Here is a 17,757-nt window from a genome sequence, read left to right on the forward strand (position 1 = left end):
CTTTTAATCCAGAAGGACCACACATTCACTCCCTAATTCAGCTCTTCAGTTAGAATACCAGAAAGCTTATCTAGCAATGGCAGCAAAATTAACCCAAATATAATAGCAACATGTTGGTCACTTCATAATTGAAGTCCAGTCCATGGCCCACAAGAAGCAAGAGGAAATTGTCTCAATCCTCCCCTTGAGCCTTTGCTTCCATAAATAATGGATATGAGCAATAGTTGCAGACCGAAGTATTCCAAGTAATATTGGAGAGTTATTAGATGAACAACCTTTACTCCTACAATAGTACTATGTTAGTATGAACAGACAATTCTATTCAGTAAGTCCCATGACTTTTACAGAAAGTCACCCTGAGGGATGCAGCCAATCTTGCCACCCCGTTTACGATGTGCAGATTTTAACAAAATGAAAGTCGCTTATTAGAAAACAGTGCAGCTCTACTCGTTTCTGGCAATTGTTAGTGCTGTTCTGCAAAGCCAGAAGGAGGTGCTGCTCAGGTCCTGCTGGACTTGAACTTTCAGCCTGAAGAAATCATACAATGAACTGACCGATTTAAATAAACTAAAACAGAAACAGATATACCTGTGTTCCTACTAGTAAAAAGGGAACATTAGGTGCATACTCCTTCAACTCTGGTACCCATTCTTCCTTCACGTTTTGAAATGAAGCAGGGTTTACCACTGAGAAGCAGATAAGGAAGACATCGGTCATAGGATAAGATAAAGGTCTCAGACGATCATAGTCTTCCTGAGAAAGAAAAATTCTGTTATCTGCAATACTAAATTGTTGTTTAATTAATTATATATTCAGTGTTTCATTAATTGTATATTCAGGAACTGTACTCGTACTTCAGGAAGTTTGTTGAAGCAAACTTTCTGAGTGTTTACAACTATTCCAGGTTAGTTAGTGTGGCTGTTAGAACAAAATCTGCACGTAAGAGTAAGTATATGTAAATGTAAATATAAAAATAATCTCTGTGTTAAAACCGATAGAAACTTACCTCTGTAATAGAATATACGGAAGATTGCTCTTTAAAAAGTTTTCATTTAAAGAAAAAAAAAGTTTACAGTCCAAACATGCTTGCAGATCAAAAGTTAGCATCTGTTTGACCAAAGAAAAGTAAGCAGCTGTGACTGCTACGGAGCCACCCAGGTTATACAAAGCTAGGCTAGATTAAGGCTATTTAATGCACTTAGCTTAAATGTGCTCTTTTGGATTATATGTAGAAGTGATACTTGAGTTCCTCCTTAAAATTTTCTTTCTGGCTAAGAAATTTTACTGTCCTGTGCTAATGATTGGGGCAGAGGAAGGAAGGATCAGAAGGGAGCTCCTTTGTCCAGACTCTGCTTTCTATAAGCAAGCTCAGCAAACAGTGGGAAGGAACAGGAATTAAAGATCAAGAACACTATCAAGGGAACATTAATGCCCTTTGGGAAAAACGTGTATGTTTGAAAAGATTAGTATTTGGGTCATTTAGAGGCACAGCATTTAAAGCCCCCAGTCCTATTGCCAGTGCATACAGTACCCTGGCAACAGAGGTACTTAGGAGCATTGTCCCTGCTGTCAAACAGACACAGTCCCTCTAGCAAGAGAAAGACAGTGGGTTTTGCCATATATTTTCGCTAAGGCCAGGAGGGAATATGCCCCAGCTTCTTTTTGCAAGAATTCTTTTGGTCTGTAGCGGTGAATCAAGGCCCTAGTATTCCTACCTTAGACTTCTGTTTTTTAATATGTATCACTAATACTGAGCCCTGTCATTGCCAAGACAGTGAAGGATGACAGGTTTCTGCCTTCTCTTCTGCAATAAACACCAGTGCATGGTTAATCAGGGGGCTAGGCAGCCTCTCTCTTCCCCACGTAAGCTCCCCATCTTAATTAAATCACACAAATAGCAGAATTACTTGTTTGTTAAATGTAGACAGAAATGTAATTCAACTCCATGTTTGAAACGAGCCAGAAAATCCAATTTTCGTTTCCTTGGCAGCTGTCACATTACCAGATTATTAACCTATAGTTGCACCCTCAAAAAAGCCCTTCTTTGATTAAATGTTAGGTTTTTAAGGTTGTGGCAGTAGAATTTAGAAAACATGTGAGAACTTCCTTCCTCAGAACAGCTTCTGCTAGACCCATCTTTTCATCTGGAAGTCAGCAGCTACGGGAAGAGGACTATTATCATGAAATGGAGAAGAGATGAGAAAAGACGTGTAGGAACAAGCACAAGAGGAGATTCTGCGCGAGCGAGGAGGCTACCATTGGCCAGCACTCTTCGGTGTCCTCATGTGCAATTTTGGTTATACAGACTTCACTGCCAGTCCTATACACTCCGCAGTTTTGTCAGTAAGCCAGAGCACGCTGAACTGTAAACATGGACACACCATTTCACAACCCCAGTAGCTGAAACTACTGTGAAACGTTTTGACAGCCCTTTTTGAAGATCTGCTGTTTCTCTACTAGTGTCGGGGTCCTGTTTCAGAAGAAAAACCTAGTAAGCTTGTCTTTTGAGCCATTATGGCTATTCATCGTAGAAAGCAGAAATAAATTTTTTTTTAAAATCACAACTGCAGCTCAAAACTATTCAACATTCAATTGGTTTTGTGTGTGTGTGTATTTTACATTTCACTTAGAGCCTGCTCAGAGTTGCCACTCTATTTTCTAGGGTGGAGATCAAAATCCTAAAAGAAGCTTCCCAACTGCAAATTAGACAGGTCCCCAGAGTACAAAATCTGCATGCAGGAACACTCGCACAGATCCATCAGTTGCTCTCCAATTCAGCTCTACTAAATCTACTAAATTCTTGGCAAATACTCATCATTTGCTAATCCCAAAGGCAAGTTACCTTTGCATGATTTACTTCAAAACTTTTACGTTTAGTTTATCATTTTTAAGACCCATTGGATACAAATCCTTGTACGTTTGGCCACATCTCGGTAGTGCACCTTACTTCCCAAGCATTCACCAGTGGTCATCCATGAGTGAGCAATTTTAGTGCTTTTTAAGGAGTGCTCATTGCTGATCTGTCCTGTCCCTGCATCTATTTATATGCCTTTTGATTTATACCCTGCTCCGTCTGCACTGGGCAAGCTGTGGGTCCAGCCTGCGTAATTAAGATGTTAAACTGAAGACAAGTACAGTGTGATTGGATACTTTATGTACCACAGCCAAAGACGTACGTGGTATTCACTACAGTGACTTCACTGCATTGACGCTTGCTTAAATTAACAGAGAATTTGGCTATACCCACCAATCCTGCTGCTTGAAACAAGCCAATGCTGTCAGGCTCTCCTTTAAACCTCACCTGTGCTATGAAAATTATGTTCGTATTGATACTCATAATGGCCTACCACCGCTTGTTTTAGTAAGACAGGTAATTCTAATGTAATCTCCCCCCACATGATCAGTTTTAAAGCATCCAAAACTTGGCTATTTATTGTCCCAGTCCTGCATCCTCCTAAGAGAGAGCCTGGCTTCAATGTTACCAGCCTCTAGTGGGCCCTCTGTGTGTAAAGGCTCCTTCTGTTCTCCAACAAATCCCCAGAAAATAACAATCCAAACTGAAAGCCTTCTCTGACGTATCGCTGCACTTGGTAAAAGAATCTGAAGTACTATATGAATTTAGGCTGAATATTAGAGAAGCCTGGAAAAAATCTGATCGCTTCAATTATAATTTATTTCCTGAATCTAGAGTAAGGGAAATAAATGTGGCTTATTGTAAAATTAAATGCAATGGCAAAATCTAATTCTCCTAGTCAGTCAACATAAATTCCAATCTGAGTGCATGTACACACCGCGCTGTACAGCAATTAAACTTCCAATCTAATTGGGGGAGGCACTGCCTATATATTTAGGCATTAAAAATATTTAAAGAATTTAACTGGAATATTTTAAGAACATAAATAAGATGGGTAAGAAAGCCACAAAGGATCAGAATATGCACTAAGCTCTCAAAAACTCCAGACTGTACTGAAATGTCTCGTTCTCCAATATTTGCTAGACTTTAAAACAAAATTGTTCACTGCTGAAGCAGATAAATACAGATAGAAAAAACATGCTGAAAATATAAGAGTTGTAATGAGTTTAAGCAAATTGGACGCAAGTATGTAGGCTTCATAACTGTTATATGGTGCTGTGATCTTCTATGGACACCCTCCTGAAGACACTAAATTGCAACAGGAGCATCCGTCTTTTAAATGGTACCTCTGCAGTAACCCAGGACAGCTGCCAACAGAGACGAGACACGGGAAAGGAGACAAGAGGGAGGAACTGGTGACTTGGCTTCTCAGCTACAAGCCGGGAAGGACTGGTTTGGGGTTGTTTTTGTTTCGTTTTGTTTTTAGGAGTGGAGAAAGGAAATCCATACTTTTAAATTTTCATTTCCCTCTAGTTTTGATTTTCTACGGGTAAATCTAGCATTGCCTGTATCTTCAGCTCCTTCAAGTCTCTCCTTTAGGTCTAAAGTTCTTTCCATCTGCTATAGTAACTCATTATCTGCCTCTTTCAGGTTTTCTGCTGTCTTGTGCTGGAGTACTGAATCACTGTTTTTCACCATATTTTGGATGTTCAGGTGGATTTGTCTTAATGCATCCAAAATTTGGCTATTTCTTTTCCTGACCTTTAACTTCTCAAAAATAGAGGAACTTTTTGCACGTAGACTAAAGAATGGCCTTGCATTTCTGCAGCAGTGTATTGGTGTTCATTGCAAAGGTTTGCTCAAACCAAAAGCAGAATGCAGTGCTGTATTTCAAGTTGTCTAATTGATTTTAAATTAATACTTTTGCCCAATTCCATGGGTATCAGCTGGGAGGCATAGTTAAGAACACAAAAACTGTATTCCTAACTCTGCAACTGACATAATATGTCGCCCTGAGCAAATTATTATTCTCTCTCTACTTGCATCTTCCCATCTGTTAGGGTGTCCCAAAGGGGGTTGCTAGCTTAATAATGCATTAGTCTTTGCAAAGCGCTCCAAAAGCTTTTCATGTACACAGCTTACATGCAGTGGGATATTTTTAAAAAATAAACTCAGACAAACTGAAGTCTAATAATCTCATAAGCATGATTTTGTTTGGTTTATCAGAAAACTGAACGCAGAGATACAGGCATACCTATGATCCCACAGTTTTAGAGCCCCTGTTTTATGGCATCCCCCTCTTCCCTGACCAAGTTAAAGTGGTGGGGACCGAGGTCCTTACCCCTCTCTCAATATTGTGAGACCACAGGCCTCTTTCTCCTCCTCTGGAACGGGATTAGGGTCTCTGTATCCCATTAGGAGACATGAAGGACAATTAGAGAAGCCTTCTTGCAGTCAGTACCATCCCACACCTTGACCAAGACATTTGGGGAAATGCACACCTCTAAAGTCTGCTGTTACAGGCAGTGAAGAAGACATGAACCTAGATCATTTTGTTTTCCTTGCAAATATGTGGGCTGGTGTCTTTAAACAACCAGCAGAAACCAAATTCCAGTACTTCATTAACATCAGTGGCTGGAGCCCTGAGCAAGGCGTGTCATGCTTGTGTCTGAATTCAGGCCTCACTTTTGTACTCTGACAGAAACAAAGTTAATGACTTGGAAAGAAATGTAAAGTATACATCCCCAGTCACATAATGCTGACATACTCTTATTAAACAAAAGGAGAAGCCTATTTCTTTTACATTCTGAGAAGGTAAAAGGTGGATGGAGGGGAACAAAATAAAGCCTGCACCACTCTGGAAGAAAAACTGGAACTTGACAACTCTGGGTTTGTGCCTCTGCGTTAGCAACCATCTGTTGCTTTCACAGCTTACAACAGCAATCACAAGAGGAGGTTCTCGCTCCCAACCATCTGTTTTTAGAGGGGAAGCCAAAAATAAACATCAGGCGGAGTTGCTAGAGGAATCCAGCCTTTGTGTAGCGCAGGGCAATGACAACCGCTGCTCACGGGGTCTCAGTGAGGCACACATGCGTAACGAGCTGCTTTCTGTGGAGCAGAATCCCAGCTGTAAGACCAAGTTGTAATCTGTTTCGTAGTAGGATGGTTGGAAATACAAATATATACAAGATTATACAATCCATACAGATCGCCAATCTCTAGTTTTATCATTTTTGGAGTGCATTTCAAACCTATCCAAGGTTGCAATGTACATAGTTTTCCTCCCTGTAAAGAAATTTCCATTTCAGTAGGCCCCCAGTAATATTTTGGTGAACGTAACGAGCGAACCATAACAACTGTGGTGTCTAACACAGCCCCAGGGACTTAGCAGCAGCTCACAGCTACCCCAGCGGGCAGATCCTACTGTCTCCCCCAGACTATTTGGAATTAGAGGCTGACCCGCAGCCCTGCCATAAGAACCAGGGAGCAGCTGCCTGCCCAGAAGCACGGCAGGAAGCAGGTTTCAGGTGCCAGGCTGAACTGTGGTTTCTGATTCTACCACGTACTTGGTGGGGGAGGAGAGAGAGGGAAGTGGTCTGTACTGCCCTATACGAAGCACAAATTGCTTCCCTGCCTTAAAAACCAGCTCTCCACAGCATTTCGGCACGGGCTGCGTGCACTCCGTAGCCCTTCGCAGCACACCTGCGGGCCCGCTTGGCAAGCCACAGCTCGGCCTGACACAGCATGGCCTGACGCCGCTGCCGGTCCCGTCCTGCAGCCCAGGCCCTGTCACGCGGATCGCTAGGTTCCATTTTGTGGTTGCCTACATCTGTAGACAACCTACAGCTGCCCCTAGTTTCGGGACGTGCGAAACAGGGTCTGGTGATCACTGCCTGGCTGCAGGGAGAAAGAACGCCACAGGCCCCCAGACCCTTTGGCTTCTGGGGACACGGCCTGCACTTCCGAAGGCAGAGTCGTCCTGTTGGGGCCTGTGCACACAGGCTTCCCAGGGAATGCAGAAAGCGGCTGATTTGGGTCCAGCAGCTATTTTTAATTTATAGAAAAGGCTGCAAGAAGACAGGCTAAGTGCTCTCCCATTGTATTCTGAAAATGAAGTAAACTGATCTAAATCCATCTCTAAATTCCTGTGAGGAGGGCTGTTCAAAGGACATATGAATTATACATTGAAAAAGCCCAGTGTTTGCAAATTACGATTTTTCTTCTGACAGAACTTCCCTTCTGGCATATCAGAGAACTACGCAGCTGCTTACATGTCTGAAATGCTTTTCTGTATAGAGAAATAACTAGCTGAAAGATGGAGCCTATTAAGATGGATTTTAGAGCCTTGAGACAAGGATGGAATATGCCCTTTATTATACATAAAATTGCCTTTGATTGATCAAAATCGATCCCAGTCTTAATGTGGGATTAAATACTGTCCAAATCCTACATCTTGGCATGTGGTGATACTAAACTATTTGCCTAGACAGTTTCAACAAAACACTGCTCTCCATCACCACAGTAACTTCAACTTGCTGGCCTCTTCCTGGTGTTCTAAAAGTCTGATATTTCTCTGCAAGACTTATTATTTTAGCATCTTGAGCAACAGAACGTGGATTCAGCAGACTGCAAGCACTATCAGCGAGCGCGCTTTCACCTGAACACACCTATACCAGTTGCTCAGCCACTAGGAGCTCCTAAGAAGCGGGAGGGTGACTGCCGTGGGCAAGCCCTTTCACTCCTTATCCAGCAGAAATCGCAGCTCTGAGGTGCTGTGCTGGTTTCCTTCTCACAGTCAGTGACCTTATGAGTAACACTCTTCCCACACCAGTTTCACACTTTCTCTGCAAAAGGAATTCACCCCAGTTTTGGTGACTGCGGCCATGAACAATCAGGATTTTTCATTCTTTCACACTGAGTAATCAGGGAAAAACAATTAAATACACCCTGGCACAGAGGACCTGGTCAGACCCTTGGCAGACCCTGCTGTTAGGAAAGACAGGTTCTTTCACTGTATTTTTACAGGAGAAAATGACTGTCAAGAAGTCTGTTTTCACTGAGAAAACAAGCCTTGGAATAGGGATGGTTTAATACAGTTATCTGTGTCATGGCAACAAAGACTGGTCTGTTAGGGGTCCCGCTCTCTTTCACTTTTTACAAATAAATCCCAAAAGCACATTCTTCAGTCCAGTGCTGAGAAACAGCTTTGTAAAACAGAAGACTAAGACTTCACCACACTGACTCCGCAAGATTAATTCCCATCACGCAGCTGCATAAAGGGCATAAACTGCCAGAGTACCTTTGCCATCACGTGCACTCCATAAACGCATCATGGTGAAAGTTTTTGGAATTAAAAGTGTTCCTAGGAGTCTTCTGCATCTCATTTTATGTCAAGCCCCGATGTGTCAGGGCTAACAGCTGCCATTGAAGAATGTGGTAAAACACCCAGTGGTTTCACTGCCGCAGATGCTAAGGCAGCTGAAAAACCTCCTAGGGTTTCTCTTTCTGAAGAGAGGAATACGACAGCCACCTCACTGCCCATGGGTGGGCTATGTGTGGGTACCAAGTAAAGATGCAGCCCACATTGCTCCTGGCATCCAGCTGTAATTCACTCTAGCACTGCATCCCAACTGGACATCAGGCCAACCTGGAGCAATGAGCCCTACAGATGATCTTTTAGCATTCACGGCTGCATCTGATTTAGAGCACGAGCTGCTTGAGGCACATTCAGTCTGTGTTTCATTCATCTAATGCAATAAGCTCACCTAGGATGCTGACAGATGTTCCTTTGCTCTGGAGAATAACACTGCCATCTGCATTTTGATACATACAGCAGCACGTGCCGACCACTGCTAAGAATCACTGTCCACGTGCTACAGAATGGATGCAGCGGAGATTAAAAGAGGACGAGGACAGCAGCAGCTCATGAGTCAACTGACACAACCTTTACAGAAGTGCTGGAAGCGTCACGTAGCATTCAGGCATTTTTCTTAACACAGATCACCCAGTCACCAATCCAAACCAAAAGACTACTTACAAAACCACAGCAGAACAGAGCAGTAAAAAGATGTCATTCCCCTCCTCTTTGGCCCAGTTCACCTTTTTTTTTTTTTTTCTTTTTTTTAATTATAGGAGCCACGGTTTTGTTAGAAACGTAACTGCTGATTTGGAGGTTAAAAAAAGTCCTGAATCTCTGTCCCAAAGCATCCATTTTAACAATATTGGGTTTTTTTTATAATTCCCAGTAAAACTTCCAAGATTTGGAATCAGTGTTTTATATTATTTCTTAAAGCCCAGGTTCCTGGAGCATGATGATTACATGAAGAAAAATAACATCCTTTTCACTTTTAAATGAGAGGTGTTTCCAGTCCCCTGCAGACACAGAGAAAACCTGAACACACAAAACTCAAAGGAAAACCACTTCCAGCAAAGGGCAAAAGAAAAATTCCCAATCTGTTTTCCTTTTCTAGGTTTTTAGGTGCTTCCTAGTGTGGTCCGGGGATAGGAATAGCTGACTCATCATTTTGAATGTCTGGGACTGACAAAACGTTGGTATTGCTACTAATTTTTATGTTCATTTTGTCCATGTGTTCTCAATAAAGGAATGGGAACAAAGCACTCTGAGCTCAGCAATAGGGTGCCTGCTGACACAGAGCTGCGGATCAAACCCTAGCTGACGTTATAAGTCCTTTTGCACTGTTTCTCGCCAAGTAATTGATTGGGAGAAAGGTCTTTGCTGTGGAGGCAGTACTCTAGATTATGTTTGGCTTATTTGAAGGTGTAGTTTAGAGGCTGACTCAGGAGCTAAATGATAAATGAAAAATAGTGCATTTTTGAGACTTTTTATATTCACCAAAACATGAAGAGCTCTTTGCGAAGGAGACATTTCAGTCAAGAACTCTGACTACAGACTTTCCAAAAATTCCCTGGGTCTCGTGCATTCTCTGTAAGAAAACCCTGCCAGCTCCTGCCACCTCGCCCAGTCCCACCACTTGCTGCCTTCAGTACAGCATAGGTTATATGATAATTACATGACGCAGGTGCACACACCAGCTTAAAATTGGGAAGTGAGAGGATATGCAATAACATTATACTGGAAAAGCAACAATTATTGCTTGCACTCAGGATTGCCTTTTTAGATCATGGTGTTTGGATAGCATAGAAACATGGCACTGTAACTCAAAGAAATCGTAAAAGAGCAAAATTCGGAGAGAACTCTGTCACAGCCTAAACCCAGAAAAAGAAGCATTTTTACTTGACTAGACAATCAGTGCTTAGCAAGAGCCTCCCTAGGTCAACACTTCATAAACATGTGCTTTTATCATAAATTGAAGTTTCAGAGAACTTCTCACACTCGGTTTGCTTTGGGCTCTTTACTTCAGCCTGCTGTTAGCTCACTTGGCCAAGACATTCTGGATCTACATTTTCAAACAAAACCCTTATGTTTGGTTTTAAGATAACTCGGTCCCAACCTTCAGAAACACTGTGGGGCTTTGGACACTGAAAAAGGAACAGCTGTCTTGGGTTTGCCACATACATCCAGTGGATCCTTTTGGGAACTCAGAGCAGTATTTCCCATCCCTAACTCGCCAACTGGTGATCACAATACTTACCTGTCTTTCCAGGAAAGATGTGACACTTTCAAGGTGTGAATCACAGTTCACAACAAGGTGTTGGAACGTAAGCTTGGCACTGGGATTATTATTATTACTGGAAGAGCATTTTTAAAAGCCAATCTGAAGGTAAAAGTCCCTTTCCCTCCAAAGGGAACGCCTGTCTTTGCTCAAGTATTTGTCTACTGAACTCTCATCATAGAGACCGTAAGCTCACGCACATCACCTCCTCCTTTTGCCTAGAAATCTTAAATTTCAGAGGGGGAATCTGGGCACGTTTCTATTTTCAATTACCTACACCCAGCCAGTTGCTGCTGTAGAGCCGTTCAATCTACAGGGCTGGCAACATCCCTAAGGGCTGAGGCCGAGCTATTCATAGGACAGCACGCTGGCCCGGAGCGGGCTCGCAGGCTGCCGCAGCAGCTGCCGGCCCGGCCGTGGCAATGCGAAGGGAGCGAGGGAGAACACGTGGGAGGAGGGAGGTGCGGGGTGGGGGGACAGAAAGGGGGCAGAGTGTTAATGGCTGATGTTTAATTCTCAGATTTGCCAAAATTGTGCTACAGATTGCAGAGATTGTAACTCTACAATGGTTTTGCGTTGCGGGAGACTGTGCTTGCGTGCTCCAGGTTTGCATTCGGCGCTCTGGCCGCGCGGTACGTGCAGCGTATGTGGTCCAAGGGGGGAAATTCCTGTTGCACAACAGAGCAGCCAAAATGGTCAGCAGCTGCCACTCCTTTCAGGATACTGAAGTGGTACCTGCTAAACCAGGACTACCTACCAAAGCCAAGACAAACAGTCGGCAAGAATTACAAAGATGACTGCTCTTTCTTATTTATAGCAACTGCTGCAAGTTGTGTGTCCATCCTTTTTAATAACCATGCCTCCATCCCTCTCTTTCCCACAGGCTCATTCGCAGTTACAATCATTTGTTTATACACCTGGCCTTGCGGCAGGCGCTGATCTCACTAATATTTGAGTTAGATTTACACACTTCGGCAGCCTGACCAAGTTTAATATAAAATTGCTTTTAACATCAATTTTAACTCAGTTACAATGACAAAAAAAAATATCAGCGGATCTGAATTAAGGTGGCTGCAGCTGCAGCAAGAGTAGCCACCAAAACCTGAGCTGACGAAACGAGGCAGCGGCTTGTTCTCATATTGCGCTTAGCCAAGTTTCGCAGCTACTGTCTTGGTGACAGTTGAGAAGCCACCGAGAGTCTTACCCTGGTCTGCTCCAGCCTCCTCCTGGCCTGCCTCCAGCTCTGACAGCCCTTCGCACCACAACACACCAGGACCGCAAGGCTTCCACAGGTACATGGTCAGCACATACTGGAGGAAACCGACCACATCACGAACAAAAACCCCACATCAAAAGGGAAGGAGAGGAAGATGAGCCCTGACTGCCGTTTTAAGTAGCAGGCTTCAGCGTGGAGCACAACCCCCTAGAGGCAAACACTGTGTGTCCTCCCATTTACTCCGGTCATTTGGGACGTGGCAAGGGGACACGCAGCCCCTCTGTGAATGCTTACAGGCATTTCTCCAAAAGTTTTGCTACCATGATAGCTGGCAGTATTATGCTTGGTATTACAAAAGATCAAAATGATCATCACTTGTCCTAGTTCAAAAGCGCTCTACCAGGGCGAAGTCAGCAGACTCCTGATGGAGCCATGGTTCCCCTTTCAGGCTTATTTTGCCACGCACCCATGCTCCATAACAAACTGCACTGGCACACAGCTACTCTCCCCCAGCAAGAGGGGACTGTAAAGCCAAAGGCACACAAACACCATCACTGTGAGCACCTCACAGTTAAACTTCGGCATATTTCTGCTCCCAGCTCTGGGCGATGCAGGTAGGCTCTGCCATTCTCATCCGCTGGAGAGGCGGAGGAGCGAGGGGATGAGCCAAGAGCCAGCCAAAGCCAAGGGCTGTGCCCAGCAGTAAGGCTAAAAGGAGCTGCGGCTCCACCTCCAGGAGGAATTGCCTGAGGAATGTCCTCCTCAGGATGGCAGAGCCACCACCGGGACCAGTTCCCATCTGCCTCCCTGGAGCAGGAGCCGGCCTCCACAGCTGCAAAACCAAACTGGCTCCAAAAGCCTCCCCTGCCCAGCAGCTGTACTGGCTATTTTCTGCTGAACCACGGCCGCAATATTTTCAGCCAAAGCGCCTGGATGCACGCACGCACACAAAGGGGGGAAGGTCTGTCTGCGTGTAGCCTGAAGCTTGTGAACTGTGTCATTTTCCCCTGCTATATATAACCTGGAAAAAACGGGACTTTAATGGATTTATTCTCAACCTACTTTAAACGCACAAAGACGCGAGGCATTACGTGATCAGTGCAGTTACTATGTGTGATTGCCTGTGTTGTGAAGAAGCTTGCTAGAAACGCATACTGGGTGTCATGAACTCAACAGCTTACAGCCCCTCTGCCAAACAGAAGTCTGTCACAAGTTGCTAAATACATAACCATGCAAGCTAAAGACACCCACAGGCTGATAAGTCAGTATTTCAGGCCGATAAGCCTGCTGCGCACCAGCTAGAAACCAAAAGGTCTTGATTCCTCGCTCTGCCACGGGCTTGCCGCATGAATTTGGAGCGGTCAAGAAGTCCAAGCCTCCGGTCACGCTCCCTGCCCCAGGAGATGAGACCTGCAGGCTGTACCGACTTGCTCTGTCCAGGGCTGGGGACAGGCACGCTCTGAAGACAGCGAACTGCTCACAGTAATCGTGTGCTGCCAAGTCTGGGGAAAATGATACTATCAGGCCAGTACTTTACAGTAAAACTATCTGGGGGTGAGAGAATTAGAAATAAAAACACCGATGTACACTGGCACAGAAACCCTGACTTTGAGCAGCATTGAATCCGAGCTGTACAAAAGTCTGTACAAACAGCAGGCACGTACCAGATGCAGCAGACTGTTTCCTCAACATGAAGAAGGCACCAGCAACTCGTGGCTCTTCTGCTCTTAACTACATACATCTTTAAACTTGGAAGTAAGCTTTCTTTTATCCCCTGGCTCTAGAAGAATTGCTTGTCAGCAAACTGTCCCTGATGAAGGAGGAAAAAGAACAAAATTGCTGGTCTAGGGTCTCTACACGGGGTCCCCCTGAGAATCTCCTTAGTCGTGCTGATTGTTGGGATGGGGCTTTCGTGGGCAGCCCCAGGTGTCCACCGCTTCCCCCCATATGCTGAGCTGGGGTGAGGATACCAGTAAAGATTTTAATATCACCTGGTAGGGCTGACTAAAAGGAGAGTTTTGCCAAGACCAGACATATTTGTAAAGGTAGCCTCATTAAAACACTCTACATGAGCTAAGGCTCCTCTGAGTTAGGACAGCAAGATCTGGTCCTGGGTACATCAGAAGCTGTAATGTGAGCTTAGGATTTCAACTTCTCACAATTTGGACAAGAAAAAAGAAAAAAAAAGCTTACTTCAACTTTTTACAAATCTAGATACATAATTTAACACTGAAAAGTTTTTCTTAGCTAACAGGAATACCTTTGATTGCTGTTTGCTGCAAACTGGCCGGTTTACCCTGCTAGCTTTAGAGGAGGCCAAAGGTCTCTCCGTTTGGTACTCAGCACGTTCAGGCAGCGAGGGATACCACAAAACCACATTAGTTAAGGTTACACAGAGTTGACAACACGCGCTCCCATTAATAGTAACAAGTCAGCACAAGCTGTTTGAGACAGCATCCACAAATAAGCTATGCATATGTATGCTAGCGCTAGGTGCTTATTTTTATATTTTCCAATGCTTATGATAGAAAAATAGATGTGTATTAACGAGATGCTTTAATTTGCCTGAGCACTAGATCCTCGTAGCGTAGCACACTTGAGCAGTTTTTTACAACAAGCTGTGTTTTGAGAAAACATTTACTACGGAAAAGCAGGGCTACGACAGAAATAACAAATGAACTTAGTTTGCATAAATGGGACTAGTTTGTGCTTATATCAGCGAGATCACAATCGTGAAGTCAGTCTTTTTGGTAAGAATCTCACCCCTCAGCTACCAGCTTTTTGGAAATGAGGCTGTTTCCTATAATTCTCCTAGAATGGAGTTTATCAATGTTTTCAGGCCTCACAAACATATGAAAGACTGGTTGAGTGCTGCTTCCCTTACGGCTGCATGCAAATCTAAAAAGTTACACTGATTTGGCCAATAACTGTTCAATCAAGTACGGGAATAACTCGGTCAAAATGTACAGCTTCAGCCGACACAAGTCCGGTGAGATTATTTTTACTAGCTGCTCGTTACGACAAGGAAGCACATCTGAGATCATGTGAGACCAAACCACAGGCTCACACTGCGAGAAGTTTTCATGTAAGAAATACGCAACTTTCCAAAAAAAAAAAACAAACCATGCAGCTTTTCTGTATACGCTGCAGGCCTGTCTTGGGAGTCTCCTGCACCTCCCGGGGCCGGGCCCTTTACCAAGGGGTGCTTTTTTTGTTTCAGCTAAGCCCTCTCCAAAGGGCTGCAAGTGCCTTAACGGAGGAGAGCAGCCGTGCAAGTCAATACAGCGGAGAGGGGGCTGAGCAATGGAGCCCTCAGCGCGCTGCACCGCGGCTGCCTCCGGCACGAAGCGCCTCGTCCAGCGCTAAAACTACTCGTGATGCACGCTGACGTAGCGCCTTTCACCATACAGCCTCGGCAAGAGGAACCACTTGAATTGTCTAGAATAGCAAAAAAAAAAAGAAGAGGAAAAAGGAAACGAGCCCCGAGCCCCCTCCCGGGCTGCCCCACACGCCGCCCCAGGGTGACATTTGGCTGCTTTCCACCGCCCCCGTCGGGAGGAGCGGCTGTCGGGGGGCTGCCCGCTCCCCCCGGGGCTGGGGGCGGTGTGCCCCGGGGTGCTGCGGGGCCAGCTCGGCGTCTCACCTGTCCGGCGGTGTCGTAGAGCCCCAGCAGGTACTGCTTGCCCCCCACGGTGACGCTGACTGCAAGGAGGGAGAAACGGAGCCGGTGAGGCGGCGGCCGGGCCGGGCCGAGGCGAGCCGAGGCGATCCGGGTGGCCGCCCCCGCTGCCCCCGTCCCCTCTCACCTGCGTAGTGGTCGAACACGGTGGGCACGTACTCCTCGGGGAAGGCGTCGTTGGCGTAGCTCATCAGCAGGCACGTCTTGCCCACGGCGCCGTCCCCCACCACCACGCACTTGAGCATGACCGCGGCGCTGCCATGGGCCATGGCCGGAGCCCGCCCTCATGGCCCCGCGGCCGCTCCCCGCCGCGCCGCCGGGCCCCCCGCCATCGCCGCCGCCGCCGCCGCCTTCTCCTCAGCGGGCGCCCCCGCCGGGCGCGGCCCCCCCGCCATCCGCCGCCGCGCTGGGCCCGGCGGGAGCCGCCTTCCCCCGGCCGCGGCCGCGCAGGGGAAGTGCGGGCCGGAGGGAGGCGGAGGGCGGCCGCGCCTGGCCGAGGAGGCGGCGGCGGGTGCCGGCGGGTGGCGGCCTCCCGGACCGCCGGCAGCGGCCCTCCGGGACCGCCCGCCCCGGGCCCCGCTCGGAGGCGGCGTTTTGGAGTGGCGAGAAGTGCCCCCGCGGTCGGGCGGGGGGCAGCTGTCGCCTCCGGGCAGTGTTTTGGGAGGCTCCTGCCCCGAGCCCTGTGTGGTGGCGATGGGAGCGCTGTGCCGGACGGCTTGGGTGTCTGCTCGGGCTGGCGTGCTCGAGTGCAGGTCCCTTGCTGCGCAAAGCTCATCTGAAGTGTCAGTAAAGCACGCTTTCACGTCAGGACAAAACAGAAAAGGCACCGCTTGGGTCCCACTTGCGCGCCTTGAGACCTCTGAGGGGGAACGCAGCGCGCCCCAGCCGCGATCTCCTCAAGCGCCCAGAGCCTCACCCCAAGCAAGCCCTGAGCGGACAGAGGCTGCCCCAGCCTTACGCCACGAGGGGTGTCTTCATTCCTCTGGATAATGTCAGCTAGGAATGAAAGCCGGTATCTCCGGCACAGGACTCAGTGTACCTGCCTCCCAAAGAGCAGCTCTGCCCAGCGTGCGGGTATGTCCTGCACCAGCAGCCATCTCAGGATGGAGCCGGGAAACAGGCCCATGAAAATGCCATGACAGTGATCTGACTCACACCACCTCTCAGCACCTTGTAGAGGTACCCACGAGGGAGCTGAAACCATGCATGGGGATGGTTAGGCCAGCTGATCTTGAAGGCCTTTTCCAACCTCAATGATGCTATGATTTCATGACATACTCAGTGGCCCAGGTGACGTTCGCTTCCTTCTCACTGCACTGATGTAAAGTGGAGGTTCGGGAGCTCCAAACACCCGCAGCCCTGGGCAGCGGTGCCCCAGGCTGCGCAGTCAATGGGAAGTGTACTTCCTCTGTCCTGGTGCTTGCATAATTGCCAGTGTTGCTTCACAAATCCTGTAATCATCATTCTGCACTTGCACAATCTCAGCCAAATGAGTCTCATCCATTCCTCCATCTCGCAGACAATGGCTGGCCAATTAGTCTGCACTAAATATTTAGAGCAAATGAAGATATGGAGCTGGTAAACTAAAACACTTGCCTTGGATCTCCTCACCACACAACACAGGGGAGTAGTATGTCTGCAGGAGTGGAACGTCATACAACTTCCTAAGAGCCCCAAGGCCAACACAGCGCTATGAAATCTCCCGTAGGACGCTACAATTGTAAATGCTCCGGCTGTATCACCCACAGAATGTTTCTTGTACTTGTTTTTCACCCTTTGCAGATGTTTTTCTGCAAGGACCCACTGCAATTCAGTAAGGAGGATTTCTGAGAAATCTAATTTTTCATGAAAATTTTTATTTCTAAGGACAGTTTTTGACTAGTTCCAACTTATGAACTGAACAGTTACTTCATCATTGCATATGAGTCTAAAAAGTCTTATGTATTAGGAATTTAAATTTTACTTTCTAGGACTGCAGTAAGACCTCTCTATATGTGTGAGGCAGAGCACTTACTGTGAGGAAGAAGCAGAGCTAGACTACCTTTAGGAATAAGGCCTATTCCAAACATTCAGGTCAGTAATGGAAGGAGACGTGCAGAGAAGATCCAATAAACTATGGGAAGTCTGTGAGGAAAGAAATCAATGAAAATCCCATAGTTGACCATGCAGCTAGGTGACAGAAGATAAATATGTATTGGAAAGCAATTTCTGGGGTATACAAACTTCTGGAAATGAGAACATGGGATGAGACCATGACGTAGAATCAGAATGTCCTTCGTGTGAATTAGCAGCAGTGGGAAAAAGAGATGGAGCCAGGCCTTTGTAAGCAGAAAAAAAAAAAAAAGGAAAAAACAACAACAACAACAAACAAAAC

General features: G+C 46.3%; 2 protein-coding genes across 4 annotated transcripts in view; one reads left to right on the forward strand and one right to left on the reverse strand.

Annotated features, from left to right (window-relative positions):
* PIGF (phosphatidylinositol glycan anchor biosynthesis class F) overlaps positions 1-2,592 on the forward strand; it is a 25,630-nt gene extending 23,038 nt beyond the window's left edge. The window contains exon 7 of one of the 2 annotated variants that reach the window (XM_040553460.1): positions 2,116-2,592. The gene's annotated coding sequence lies outside the window, so the exon portion shown is untranslated. The remainder of the gene's footprint in view (positions 1-2,115) is intronic. The other variant, XM_040553461.1, reaches the window with a different exon arrangement.
* The window catches only part of RHOQ (ras homolog family member Q), a 21,896-nt gene extending 6,165 nt beyond the window's left edge, over positions 1-15,731 (reverse strand). The window contains exons 1-3 of one of the 2 annotated variants that reach the window (XM_040553467.1): positions 15,511-15,730; positions 15,348-15,406; positions 589-753 (exon numbers count right to left, since the gene is read on the reverse strand). In XM_040553467.1, coding sequence (XP_040409401.1) covers positions 589-753; positions 15,348-15,406; positions 15,511-15,652 — 366 coding nt within the window. In that variant the 5' untranslated portion in view covers positions 15,653-15,730. Of the gene's footprint in view, positions 1-588; positions 754-15,347; positions 15,407-15,510 lie in introns of both variants that reach the window. The other variant, XM_040553468.1, reaches the window with a different exon arrangement.
* Between the last annotated feature and the right edge of the window lie 2,026 nt (positions 15,732-17,757).

Source organism: Cygnus olor, chromosome 3 (genome assembly GCF_009769625.2).
Source record: "Cygnus olor isolate bCygOlo1 chromosome 3, bCygOlo1.pri.v2, whole genome shotgun sequence".
NCBI lineage: Eukaryota > Metazoa > Chordata > Aves > Anseriformes > Anatidae > Cygnus > Cygnus olor.